This window comes from Entelurus aequoreus, linkage group LG19 (assembly GCF_033978785.1).
Source record: "Entelurus aequoreus isolate RoL-2023_Sb linkage group LG19, RoL_Eaeq_v1.1, whole genome shotgun sequence".
In the NCBI taxonomy this organism is placed as follows: domain Eukaryota; kingdom Metazoa; phylum Chordata; class Actinopteri; order Syngnathiformes; family Syngnathidae; genus Entelurus; species Entelurus aequoreus.
In genome coordinates, this window is record NC_084749.1 from 19,973,176 (window position 1) to 19,988,558 (window position 15,383).

General features: G+C 39.0%; 1 protein-coding gene across 3 annotated transcripts in view; it reads right to left on the minus strand.

Moving 5' to 3' along the window:
- The window catches only part of ptprsa (protein tyrosine phosphatase receptor type Sa), a 634,816-nt gene that overhangs the window by 73,801 nt on the left and 545,632 nt on the right, over nt 1-15,383 (minus strand). For all 3 annotated transcript variants that reach the window (XM_062028063.1, XM_062028064.1, XM_062028065.1), the window contains one exon: nt 2,696-2,871. In XM_062028063.1, the coding sequence (XP_061884047.1) occupies nt 2,696-2,871 (176 nt within the window). The remainder of the gene's footprint in view (nt 1-2,695; nt 2,872-15,383) is intronic.

Consider the following 15,383-nt stretch of genomic DNA (forward strand, 5'->3'; position numbering starts at 1 on the left):
GCTCTTTTAAACTTTTATTGAGCATACTATACTAACAGAGCTCAACTTATCTCGTTCTTTCCACACGCACGTCTATCCTCACTCCTCATTTCCGCAACGGCAACGCTTCCTCCTTCTTCGCCAATCACCTTACAGGCGTGCTACGTTCACAACAAAGAGGATGCAGGATAAAGTGACAGAAATTGAAATTTTTGCATGGTATTATACATCAGGAAGTGTTGTGTAAGAAAGTGTTAAAAATAAAAGCATCAAAAGCCATCTGATTTTGTATAAAGATAAGTTAGGTTAAATGAAAATATTATTTTTTATGTTACGGTATATCAAAAATAATTTAAGCAAAATTTAATTGAAATATTGTCGGTGTGGCCCTCCAGCAGTGCTCGGGTTGCTCATGCGGCCCCCGGTAAAAATTAATTGCCCACCCCTGGTATAGCATGTTCTATATGTTTAAGTTATTTGAATGACTCTTACCAGAATATGTTACGTTAACATACCAGGCACGTTCTCAGTTGGTTATTTATGCCTCATATAACGTACACTTATTCAGCCTGTTGTTCACTATTCTTTATTTATTTTAAATTGCCTTTCAAATGTCTATTCTTGGTGTTGGGTTTTATCAAATAAATTTCCCCCAAAAATGCGACTTATACTCCAGTGCGACTTATATGTTTTTTTTCTTCTTTATTATGCATTTTTGGCCGGTGCGACTTATACTCCGAAAAATACGGTACTAAAGGAGTAGTCTTAAACCAGCTTATGGACACATAACTAGAATTGAACATTAGTGGAGCGCACAACTCGGCCAAGGATGAATTGTGAAAAGGATTATATCAGTACACAGACTTCTTCCTGTTTTATAACGAAGGACAATCTGACAATGGTTCTTGCGACGTCATGTACTACTGACTCAAACTGTTATTTAATGCTCCCTGATGGTGCGTTCACACTAGGGCCGGGCGATATGGCAAAAAAAAAAAAAAAAGAAAAAAAAAAGATCAAGATTAATTTATTTATATCATCCAACATCAATTAATATCACCATTTTTTAAAATTAAAGTTCATTGTTCCGTGCAGGATTATGGCGAGCACATCCCTGCTGTTTACTACTGCAGTATCTTGTAAGAGACATTTCTGCCATGTTTGATCGAGGTAATATATGCTGTCATTTTGTTCATACATACAGTCGTGGTCAAAAGTTTACATACACTTGTAAAGAACATAATGTCATGGCTGTCTTGAGTTTCCAATAATTTCTACAACTCTTATTTTTTTGTGATGGAGGGATCGGAGCACATACTTGTTGGTCACAAAAAACATTCATGAAGTTTGGTTCTTTGATTAATTTATTATGGGTCTACTGAAAATGTAGACCAAATCTGCTGGGTCAAAAGTATACATACAGCAATGTTAATATTTGGCAAGTTTCACTGCAATAAGGCGCTTTTGATAGCCATCCACAAGCTTCTGCTTGAATTTTTGACCACTCCTCTTGACAAAATCGGTGCAGTTCAGCTAAATTTGTTGGTTTTCTGACATGGACTTGTTTCTTCAGCATTGTCCACACATTTAAATCAGGACATTGGGAAGGCCATTCTAAAACTTTAATTCTAGCCTGATTTAGCCATTCCTTTACCACTTTTGACGTGTGTTTGGGGTCATTGTCCTGTTGGAACACCCAACTGCTCCCAAGACCCAACCTCCGGGCTGATGATTTTAGGTTGTCCTGAAGAATTTGGAGGTAATCCTCCTTTTTCATTGTCCCATTTACTCTCTGTAAAGCACCAGTTTCATTGGCAGCAAAACAGGCACAGAGCATAATACTACCACCACCCTGCTTGATGGTAGGCATGGTGTTCCTAGGATTAAAGGCCTCATCTTTTCTCCTCCAAACATATTGCTGGGTATTGTGGCCAAACAGCTCAATTTGTGTTTCATCTGACATCACATGGACAAAGATAAGACCTTTTGGAGGAAAGTTCTGTGGTCAGATGAAACAAAAATTGAGCTGTTTGGCCACAATACCAGCAATACGTTGGAGGAGAAAAGATGAGGCCTTTAATCCCAGGAACACCATGCCTACCATCAAGCATGGTGGTGGTAGTATTATGCTAACCCTACCCATGCTCTGTCAACCCATCAAGGACGGAGGTCGCCAGCCAGGTCCAACATCACCGACCCCAGAAAAGTTCTTCCAGAACACAAACGTACACAAAGTTTTCCAGAAGAGTGGAATCTAGTCACAGGTGCTGCAAAACCTCCAGCGCTCACAACTTAATTTGAGCCTTCCGCTCCGCTCAGAAAGCAGCGTCTTGAGTGTTGAAAGTCACAAACAGCGTGTTGTTTCCACAGCAACTTTTCTCACTTCGCAACCGCTAAGAAGAATAAAAAACAGAGCCGAGCCCCCCCCCCCCTTGTGGATGTTGCTTAACTTATCAGATATGAACAGGTAGGCCATTTGTGTTCCTTCGCTGCATTCAAATTCCGCAATGTAATTTCTACACTTCTCTATGGGCCGCCGCAGGAAAATCAAGTCTGATTCCCCGCCAATGAAGTCGGAGTGTGCAACTGGGAAATCACAGCAAAGCTGCGCCATTTTTCACATTTTGTTCATCGCTCTTCATGAATCGCTGATTTGATTTAGATGTATATCCGGGAAGGAGCCCAGCGTAAAAAAAGAAGGAGAAAACAAACGTACCCGTGACTTCTCCTCCAGTCGGGTCATCATGACCACGGTGGCGGCTCGCTGCTCCCACACCATCCTCCAGAAGTCCCCGAAGGTTTCTGGTAAAGGACCCTGGGTGGCGATGTAAGCGTTCTGTTTCCTGTAGCCGTCGATGTAGTTGGCGTTGATGTAGTCGCTCCCCGTGATGCCTGCACGAGGAGCACAGGAGACAATACAAATCAAAACGCCTCAGAGGAAGCAATTCTTTGCCTAAGTTTATAGAACATTTTTCATGTTTTTTTTTTCATTTTACACAATGTTGTGGACGTGCCAGCAGCTCCTTTACATTTCACTGACAGTAACCTTGTTCCTCCATCAGTGAAGGTGTGAAGAAAAATAAAATGTAATGCTTCCTCTTATATCGGATGTTGGTGTGAAATGTAATTTATTTCTAAGCCGCTGTCATAAATGCATAATTATATTTGTGTAAATACATTTTCTCCGCTTTAATGTGATTGATCACACTTTTGAACGTTGATTAATTGCAATTAATCAAAATTATTTTTTAACCTTTTTGACTTTGGGGCCTAACATTTTCAAATATTAACACTGAATTAGTCATCTTACCTAGTGGTTGGAGTGTCCGCCCTGAGATCGGTAGGTTGTGAGTTCAAACCCCGGCCGAGTCATACCAAAGACTATAAAAATGGGACCCATTACCTTCCTTTTTGGCACTCAGCATCAAGGGTTGGAATTGGGGGTTGAATAACCAAAAATGATTACCGGGCGCTGCTCACTGCTCCCCTCACCTCCCAAGGGGTGATCAAGGGTGATGGGTCAAATGCATAGGATAATTTCACCACACCTAGTGTGTGTGTGTGTGTGTGTGAGACAATCATTGGTACTTTAACTTATTTAATATGTTTTTATCGAACATACTTACAGTTAACAGCTTTGTCCAATGATATGAAACCATGTGATGATTATCAAGACTTAGGTCAGGCTGATTACAAAAATGAATGCTAATTAAAAATACGGCAAAATAAGGGATTCATAAAAACTGCTGAAAAATAAATTTACATAAAATTACGCAGTGCTAAAATAAATTCTAACTAAATAATATATATCTATATCTATATATATATCTATCTATATGTATATATATATATATATATATATATATATATATATATATATATATATATATCTATATATACACTACCGTTCAAAAGTTTGGGGTCACCCAAACAATTTTGTGGAACAGCCTTCATTTCTAAGAACAAGAATAGACTGTCGAGTTTCAGATAAAAGTTCTCTTTTTCTGGCCATTTTGAGTGTTTAATTGACCCCACAAATGTGATGCTCCAGAAACTCAATCTGCTCAAAGGAAGGTCAGTTTTGTAGCTTCTGTAACGAGCTAAACTGTTTTCAGATGTGTGAACATGATTGCACAAGGGTTTTCGAATCATCAATTAGCCTTCTGAGCCAATGAGCAAACACATTGTACCATTAGAACACTGGAGTGATAGTTGCTGGAAATGGGCCTCTATACACCTATGTAGATATTGCACCAAAAACCAGACATTTGCAGCAAGAATAGTCATTTACCACATTAGCAATGTATAGAGTGTATTGCTTTAAAGTTAAGACTAGTTTAAAGTTATCTTCATTGAAAAGTACAGTGCTTTTCTTTCAGAAATAAGGACATTTTAATGTGACCCCAAACTTTTGACCGGTAGTGTATATATATATATATATATATATATATATATACAGTATATATCTATATCAGGGGTGTCCATACCTTTTCCACTGAGGGCCGCACACGGAAAAATTAAAGCATGTGGGGGCCATTTTGATATTTTTCATTTTCAAACCATAACAAAATATATGCATTTTTATTTTTATTTTACCTTTAGGGGTCCCGGGGACCATAAAGGGTCCCAGTCATTAAAATGTTAAAAATAAGTCAGATTATTATTTTTTTTAAATTATTTAACGCTTACAGTAAATCTCTATATCAACTTCAAGTTGATATAAAGTAATACAAATTAAAAAAAATGTTTTATGGCTTTTCTGTCAAAAACAACTTAGTTTTTTTTTAAAAGTAAAACTGAAATATGCAGTATTTAGTAATTAGAGCCCTAAAAGATCAATAATGCAGGACACCATTGATTTTAATTATTTCATATTTTTGAGTAATCACAGTGAAAAGATAAATAAAAAATCACTAAATATATTTGGGATCCAAAAGGTGCCCCACTCATAAAGTGATAAATTTTCATTAGGTTTTTCTTTTACTTTCAACACTTAAGTTACAAGATCAACTTCAGATATATCTGTCGATTTTATGCTGGAACTATTATTTTGTTTGTTTTATTCACTTTTGTCAAAGAAAACTTTGATGTTTTTATATGGCTATTACACAATATATGCAATATTTACCACATAAAACATTTTAAAGTGAAACATTTGAAGTAATTGAAGCCTTGAAAATAATTCATTATAACATGGATTTTTTGTCATAACTTTTTTTGTTGAGCAATGGCAAAAAAATAAAAATAAAGAAAGACAAAAGAAAAAAAAAAACAGCCTGCATGGCAGCTTTTGTGTCAACATTGTAACTTTTTCTCGTTAGATTTCACCTCATTCCACTTTTTTTAATGTTCTTTTTTATTTTTACAATAGTATTTCCAGAATGTGTGGCGGGCCGGTAAACAATTAGCTGCGGGCCGCAAATGGCCCCCGGGCCGCACTTAGGACACCCCTGATCTATATATATATATATATATGTTTCTTAAATAAACATAAAATAGACTCATGAAAACTGATATAAAACACATTGACATATTTATTAAAATGTAATAACAATATTTATTACAATTCGCCTCTCATCCGAGTAGGCTTCATCAGTTCATGCTCATAGACTTAGATTGGTCAGATCCAAGAGGAGGTGGTCTGCGACACCACCTATCTCCCACATACAACACTGTACTTTCAACCATTCCAAAAATACTCTGCAATTTACCCTCCAATGAACAGCACCCGCCGCGACCCCGAAAGGGACAAGCGGTAGAAAATGGATGGGGCGGATGGATGAATAACAGGAGTTAGAAACATTCTAGTCACAGAAAGTGATCAAAATGCCATTTGTTTACAACTGATTGGAACACTAACGTAGGGGATTCGGACTATTTCGTACTGGTAGTAGTCGATCCACAGTCCATCGTTCTGCCACACAATACCTCAATGCTAACGAGGGGAAATTACACTTCAACGACTGTCGTTGGCTTTGACAGTTAGGCTTGCTCGTTTTAAAGCAGTTGTTTTTCCTCACTACGATAGGGTGAAACCATCCTTGTCCAGGCATGCCCTCCTGGTTTTTGGAGTATAAATATTTGAGGTTTTGGCATTAGCCGCTAGACTAGATCTGACCAATCTAAGTCTATGAGCATGAACCGATGAAGCCTACTCGGATGAGAGGCGTCTTCCAAGACAAACCAAACAGTCCAGTTGCGATCGATTGAATGCCCTGAGATGACAAAGACCAGGATGAATGAGATTATTCATAGGCAACAAATAGATGATTTTTTGGAGGAGAGTTGCATATGCTTAGGCATTCACACAATTAAGTGTGTAAGCTGCTTCTCCAACATTATGGACGACTGAAGTAGGTATTTCAACATCACCATGGCAACAACGGGGAGGCTATTTTCACTATGACTTGATGTATTTATACAAAATACACTTTTTTTTTTTAACTTCTCTGGCTTTGGGGAGGCCCTGCGATGAGATGGCGACTTGTCAAGGGTTTACCCCGCCTTCCGCCCGATAGTAGCTGAGATAGGCTCCAGCGCCCCCCGCGACCCCGAAGGGAATAAGCGGTAGAAAATGGATGGATGGATGGCTTTGGGGACCAATGTCGGCACAAAAATGCTAGTGCTTATGGTGCGTCCCATTTGTACTGGGAAGTCGGAATTTCCGAGTTCCAAGTCGGAATTTCAACTGGCAAAGGTCCCTCGAGGCCGGAATTGCCTCTGGGAAAGTCGACGCATTCTCACCACCACCGAGTTTGTTTCAAAGATGGCTTCTCTGGATGTAAACAACGATGTCCGCTTCTGTAAAATCTGCTATTAGCACTTATGTTTAGTTTTTGTCGCAGTAAATCAGCCATATACGATGTATTGTTGTATACTTATATACACTACCGTTCAAAAGTTTGGGGTCACCCAAACAATTTTGTGGAACAGCCTTCATTTCTAAGAACAAGAATAGACTGTCGAGTTTCAGATGAAAGTTCTCTTTTTCTGGCCATTTTGAGCGTTTAATTGACCCCACAAATGTGATGCTCCAGAAACTCAATCTGCTCAAAGGAAGGTCAGTTTTGTAGCTTCTGTAACGAGCTGAACTGTTTTCAGATGTGTGAACATGATTGCACAAGGGTTTTCTAAACCTCAATTAGCCTTCTGAGCCAATGAGCAAACACATTGTACCATTAGAACACTGGAGCGATAGTTGCTGGAAATGGGCCTCTATACACCTATGTAGATATTGCACCAAAATCCAGACATTTGCAGCTAGAATAGTCATTTACCACATTAGCAATGTATAGAGTGTATTTGTTTAAAGTTAAGACTAGTTTAAAGTTATCTTCATTGAAAAGTACAGTGCTTTTCCTTCAAAAATAAGGACATTTCAATGTGACCCCAAACTTTTGAACGGTAGTGTATGGTACCGTGACTGTAGTGTAAACTATATTTATTTCATGTGGTATATACTCTGTGCATCGCTAGCAATAGCCTCTGTGTTTCCTCTTCATTCAACCGATCCAGTGAGAGCTTGAAGATCCTGGCCAGATGAAGCCATCAGGACCACATCATCTGCAAAAATCAGTGACCTAATCCTGCAGCCGGATCGCTCCCAACTCGGGTGCGGCGTCATCCCCAGCTCCGACTTCCCATTTCCGATGTAAATGGAACGCAGCATTAACTCTTGTGCTGTTTCGCCCCGAGACAATTGCCACCGGTTCTACGTCTCTCAGCGTCCTCCAGCGGCGTTATCACCGCGTCGGTAGTACGTTGCGGAGCTATAAGCAGGAGCGCTAACGAGCCCCAGAGGTTCACGCGGGTTCCACAGGCTGATTTTCACACCAGCGCGTTGCAACAACACCTCAACACCAATGATAAGAAGAACACAGTCGTGATTCCAAACCGCGGGGAAGCGCACTCTTCAAAGGTAAACAATGCTCACTGCATGAGGGTGGCACACCTAACAGCGAGGTCACAAAGTTGTACCGTGGTTTAAACGCGTGCTGTGCTAATCTGTCACTCAGCTCTGATCGATCTGCATGTCCCACAATGCAACCTTCTGGCAGTATGTGTAAAAAGATAAGTCATTATGTTGTTTAAAATGCCATAATACACAGTTCATGTATAGGACAGTTTCAGGTTGTTTTTAATCGATCTGGTTCCTCTGTATAGTCCTTGATCGTCTAAGTGGGCCTTGATCGGCTCGTCCGATATTGATTGGTTGTGCCTCCACCTCCTACGCAGGGATTAAGGGGATTTCCTCCTTAAGAAGCACATTTGTGTTTTCTTATATCTGAACGTAATGTTAATGTCACAAGTTAACGTCGCGATTTTTTGTTCAATTATTGCTTGTTGTGGAAAATGAAAAATCATAATTTATTTAAAGCTTAAATAATCCAACACACTGTTTAAGTGTGCTGCAATGGTGTTATTTAGATGATTGATTGTCCACCATTATGTTTAAATCTAGATATGTCCGTTAATGGCTTTTTTGCCGATATCCGATATTGTCCAACTCTTAAATACCGATTCCGATATCAACCGATACTGATATACACAGTCGTGGAATTAACACATTATTATGCCTAATTTTGTTGTGATGCCCCGCTGGATGCATTAAACAATGTAATAAGGTTTTCCAAAATAAATCAACTCAAGTTATGGAAAAAATTCCAACATGGCACTGCCATATTTATTATTAAAGTCACAAAGTGCATTATTTTTTTTTAACATGCCTCAAAAGAGCAGCTTGGAATTTGGGACATGCTCTCCCTGAGAGAGCATGAGGAGGTTGAGGTGGGCGGGGTTAAGGTGGGAGGGAGAGGGTAGTGCAGGGGTGTCCAAACTACGGCCCGCGGGCCAATTGTGGCCCACCGACATCTTCAATTCGGCCCACGAGACGGCACAAGTTCAGCAAGCAATTTAATGTTTACATATTAAATGTAAATAGCTGGCAGTTTGATTGATGCTTATTTGTCGCCATCTTTCGGACAGTGTGAGTGACACAGGCCATGTTCTAAAATAAAATGCACAGCATTCAGTTATATGACCCAGTCCAAACAACCTTCCCTAGTCATGGTGCAGAAAAAACCCCACTAACCACCATAAAAAATTCAAAATTCTATTCAATCAAATCCATTGCAAGGCAAGATGGGGAAACATGCAAAAAAAAAAAAAACTCCCTCCACATTTTAGCTGCTTGATATTTCTGATTGATTACAAAACTTTAGGGAAGCCGTCACAAAGGTAAACATGGTAGGAGTTGAACTTTTAATATTCAGTATTTATATTATAATATATACACATATATATGTATAGGATATATATATATACATTTATAAATAAATACTTACAGTCAGCTTTTGGCCCCCTGACAAATTGTCTTAGCCCAATGCGGCCCCCCAGTCAAAAAGTTTGGACACCCCTGAGGTAGTGGGTAGCGGGGGGTTTATATTATAGCGTCCCGGAAGAGTTAGTGCTGCAAGGGGTTCTGGGTATTTGTTCTGATTTGTTTATGTTGTGTTACGGTGCGGATGTTCTCCCGAAATGTGTTTGTCATTCTTGTTTGGTGTGGGTTCACAGTGTGGCGCATATTTGTAACAGTGTTAAAGTTGTTTATACGTCCACCCTCAGTGTGACCTGTATGGCTGTTGACCAAGTATGCTTTGCATTCACTTGTGTGTGTGAAAAGCCGTAGATATTATGTGACTGGGCTGGCACGCAAAGGTAGTGCCTTTAAGGTTTATTGCCGCTTTGTAATTCTCTCTACGTCCGTGTACCACTCCGTGCAGCAGCGTTTTAAAAAGTCATACATTTTACTTTTTGAAACCGCTACCGATAATTTCCGATATTACATTTTAAAGTATTTATCGGCCGATATTATCGGACATCTCTATTTAAATCCTATCTTGCAATTTCGAATAATACATGCAAAATGCTTTTTAAAAGAAAGAAGACAGGATTATAAATATTACATTAGATTAATAACAAGCATGTTTTTTTTTTTTAGTATATTTAGTATTTTTAAGGGCAGCACACCATAGGTGTCTTGTGAAAAAAATCAATTCACATCCGAATCGTGATTCCTATTCATTATGTATGGAGGTTAATTTGTGTCTTTACTGCGAAAGCTTTTATTGACACTGAATTTATGTAACTGATTTTTTGGTGTTTAAAGTTTTTTTTTTTTTTTTTTTACACTTAAAATTATGCTGACAATTTCACAGAAAATTTTTGGAGCGAAATGTGGTTGTTCCAAAAAAAGTGTATTCCAAGTTTAAAAATTCAGCGTAAAACAAAAAAAAAATTAAGTTTATAAAAAATTGATGTAAAAAAATCAGTGTTTAAAAATTAATTGCAGAAAAAATTGCTGCTTCAAAACGCAAAAAAACACTTCATTGGCTGGTTAGAGACAGGATCGATTGCTTCAGTTTTAATTTACCGAAAGTGGGTCTTGCTTTTTGAAGCAGCAAATTTTTCTACACTGAATTTTTTGTCAGTCAATTTTTATGCACTGAATTTTAATACACATAATTTTTTAGCACTGAATGTTTTATACTGAACTTTTTTACATAAAATTTTGAAACTGAATTTTCTGCACAAAATTTTCATACACTGAATTTTTATAGCACTGAATTCTTAGCAGTGAATTTTTTTACACTGAACTTTTTCACACTGATTTTTCATGCACTGAATTTTTATATACTGAATGTTTTATACACTGAATTTTCATACATTGAATTTTTAAACATTTAATTTTCAAACACTGAGTTTCAAAACACATTTTGCCAACAAATTGTTTTTTAATGTAATTGTCAGCATAATTTGGTGTAAACAAATTCAAACAAATAATTCCATCCATCCATCCATTTTCTACCGCTTGTCCCTCTCGGGGTCGCGGGGGGTGATGGAGGCTATCCCAGCTGAACTCGGGCGGAAGGCGCGGTACACCCTGGACAAGTCGCCACCTCATGGCAGGGCCAACACAGATAGACAGACAACATTCACACACTAGGGCCAATTTATTGTTGCCAAGCAACCTATCCCCAGGTGCATGTCTTTGGAGGTGGGAGGAAGGGAACCCACGCACATGCAAACTCCACACAGAGAGGCTCTGAGCCCGGGAATCGAACCCAGGACCTTTGTATTATGAGGCACACGCACTAACCCCTATATCCCACCGTGCTGCCCTTTTCATGGCATAATTGTGTTAAATAATATTTCGAAGGAGGTTGTGAACTGTTTTTATGCTCTAACTAGAAACATTTTCACTTTATTAATATTAATCGTACTTTGCGGAAATTTGTTTGCAAAAGTCAAGTCTGGACCCAATTGGCCGCGATAAACAAGGCACACCTGTTTGCCCTAAAAAGAAAAAAATTGTGCACCTTATTAAACTGAATTTTTTTGAAATAGACTAAAAAGTGTCAATTTAGTGGTTCAGTGGGTAGAGCGGGCGTCCAGAAACTTGAGGGTTCCTGTTCGAATCCAGCTTCCGCCATCCTAGTCACTGCCGTTATGTCCTTGGGCAAGACACTGATATACTGTAAATGTGTCACACCGCGGTGAGGGATGTCTTGTCTTGGTTTCTTCTGTCTTGTGAATTGCATGTTTTAGTTTGAAAAGTAACTCTTCTCGTTTCAGGTCACCTGCCCTTCCTTTTGTGTAATCAGTCTGACGTCATCCCTGATTGTTTCCAGCTGTTCCCCATTACCCTCATGTGTCTTATAAGCCCACGCCTCCCTTTGTTCTGTGCCAGATTGTCTCGTTTATTCGTGCCTCTCTAGCCTCCGGTCCATGCCTTGCCTCGTCTCATGTTTGAATACCTTGATCCTGAATTCCTTCGTTGATATTTTAAGTACTCTTTTTCTCCTCCTCAGCAGAGTGATTTTGTGTTATTTAGTCTTTCAGCCGAAGTGGTGAGTTTTCAGTTTTTCTTACAGTTCTTCCTTTTCCTCAATTTGTTGAGTGACATTTTTTGTTAACCTTTATTAGATTAGAGAAAGTGTAGAAGTTTCATAGCCATTGTTTCTTCCTCCTGTTGGAGCGTTTTTTGTTTATACCGTATTTACCTCCGGAGTATAAGTCGCACCGGCCGAAAATGCATAATAAAGAAGGAAAAAACCATATATAAGTCGCACTGGAGTATAAGTCAAATTTTTTTGGGAAATGTATTTGATAAAACCCAACACCAAGAATAGACATTTGAAAGGCAATTTAAAATAAATAAATAGCAAACAACATGCTGAATAAGTGTACGTTATATGACGCATAAATAACCAACTGAGAATGTGCCTGGTATGTTAACGAAACATATTATGGTAAGAGTCATTCAAATAACTATAACATATAGAACATGCTATACGTTTACCAAACAATCTGTCACTCCTAATCGCTAAATCCCATGAAATCTTATACGTCTAGTCTCTTACGTGAATGAGCTAAATAATATTATTTGATATTTTACGGTAATGTGTTAATAATTTCACACACAAGTCGCTCCTGAGTATAAGTCGCACCCCCGGCCGAACTATGAAAAAAACTGCGACTTATAGTCCGAAAAATACGGCAATAAATTTCATAGAATATACGGCGCCATGTATAGTTCGGTATTGTTTTTGTGTTTTCGGTTGTTCCTTTTTTGCCGACTAGGTTAGTTATAGCCTATATTGAATTGCCCTGACTCTGGAGGTGAAAGGAAGCTTTCAAAATAAAAGCCTGCCGAATTAATCCCTACTCTGCATCGGAGTCCTATCTTTTGACCAAGCCTGACAAAATGTAGATTACCACTGCCATGCTGCAATGTGAAGTGAAGTGAATTATATTTATATAGCGCTTTTCTCTAGTGACTCAAAGCGCTTTTACATAGTGAAAGCCAATATCTAAGTTACATTTAAACAAGTGTGGGTGGCACTGGGAACAGGTGGGTAAAGTGTCTTGCCCAAGGACACAACGGCAGTGACTAGGATGGCGGAAGTGGGAATCAAACCTGGAACCCTCAAGTTGCTGGCACGGCCACTCTACCAACCGAGCTAAGCCACCCCACACTACATTGTTTGATGTAATATACTGCATTAATGTACGGGTTACTCAGTGTCAAGCGCTTTGAGACAATTATGTGGAAAAAGTGCTGTATAAATATAAGTCATTCATAATTCATTCATTCATTACTGCCTGCAAGTGACGGCGAAAGGATAACTAACTTTCAGGTTTGCGTTTGAGAGTCACGTGGCTTTGAGTGACGTCGCAGCAGCCAAGCGACAAACAAGGAAACACTTGGCTGGGCTAATTTAAGAGTTGAGGTGCGGTGAGGACAAGAAACGGGGTGGAGTGGAAAAGAGAGCGAGATGCCGGTAAGAAGAAGAAGTAATGAAACAGAATTGAAATTAGGGGGTAAGAATGTAAACTATGCGAATACCATTAAAGGGAGACTACACTATCTGACTGCCTGGTTTTAGTCATGACTAAATGAACGGAGAGCGGCGTCGTGCATGAATTGTTATTCTGCTGCAACTAATGGCAAAATCACTGCAGTGTAAAATACACATTTCAGACCTGATTAATTTATGTATTTATGGACGAGGCGTTTGTTTTTTTTTCTTCTTTTCTTTCCTTCCTCTACCCTTTTTTTTTTCCCGTGTTGTTGCAGCTCCAAATTGTGAGGTGCTGAAACTGAACATTTCGCTCACACAAAAGGGGAGAATGGAGGAGAAGCAATTTTGGCATCATTGAGAGGAGTCGGGAGTCGTTCTGGTGTTGCAACCCAGGAACAATGTCGGTGGCGAAGGGTGACTCCCTCTGACAGGCTCTACAGATTTGGGAGTCAGAGGGAGGGCCGCAGGTGTCAAACTCAAGGCCCGGGGGCCAAATATGCTCTCGCCACCTCATTTTATGTGGCGTGCCACCTCATTTTATTTGGCGTGCCACATCCTTTAGTGCAGCCTGCTTGTCGCATCATTTTATGTGACACGCCAGTATCATTTGTGGCCTGCCACTTCATTTTATTTGATATACTGCATTATTTTATGTTGTCCACCAATTTGTTTTATGTGGCCTGCCACATCATTTTATGTGATATACCACGTTGATTTATGTGGTCCTCCACAATGTTTTATGTGGTTTGCCACATAATTTTATGTGATATGCTGCATTAATTTACATGGCCAGCGACATCATTTTATGTGATAATGCGGTCCGCCACCTTGTTTTATGTGGCCTGCCACATCATTTTATGTGATATACCGCATTGTTTTATGTGATATGCTGTATTAATTTACATGGCCCGCCACATAATTTTATGTAATATGCTGCATTAATTTACATGGCAAGCCACATCATTTTATGTGATATGCCGCATTATTTTATGTGGTCCGCAACATAATTTTATGTGATATGCTGCATTAATTTACATGGCAAGCCACATCATTTTACTGTATCTGATATACTGCATTAATTTACATGGCCAGCCACATCATTTTATGTGATATGCCGCATTATTTTATGCGGTCCGCCACATTGTTTTAGGTGGCCAGCCACATAATTTTATGTGATATACCGCAATGTTTTATGTGGTCCGCCACATCATTTTATGTAATATGCTGCATTAATTTATATGGCCAGCCACATCATTTTATGTGATATGCTGCATTCATTTACATGGCCCACCACATCATTTTACTGTATGTGATATACTGCATTAATTTACATGGCCAGCCATATCATTTTATGTGGTCCGCCACATTGTTTTATGTGGTCCGCCACATCATTTTATGTAATATGCTGCATTAATTTATATGGCCAGCCACATCATTTTATGTGATATGCTGCATTCATTTACATGGCAAGCCACATCATTTTACTGTATGTGATATACTGCATTCATTTACATGGCCAGCCACATAATTTTATGTGATATGCCGCATTATTTTATGCGGTCCGCCACCTTGTTTTAGGTGGCTTGCCACATCATTTTATGTGATACGCCGGATTATTTTGTGGCCCGCCACATAATTTTATTTGATGTACTGCATTATTTTATGTGGTCCGCCAATATGTTTTATGTGGCCTGCCACATCATTTTATTTGATATACTGCATTGTTTTATGTGGTCCGCCACATTGTTTTATGTGATATACAGCATTGTTTTGTGTGGCTTGCCACATCATTTTAGGTAATATGCTGCCTTCATTTACATGGCCAGCCACATCATTTTATGTAATATGCCGCATTATTTTATGCAGTCCGCCACCTTGTTTTAAGTGGCTTACCGCATCATTTTATGTGATAGGCCGTTTTTATTTGTGGCCAGCCACATAATTTTATGTGATATACCGCATTGATTTATGTGGTCCGCCATATTGTTTTATGTGGCTTGCCACATCATTTCATGTGATATGCTGCATTAATTTACAGGG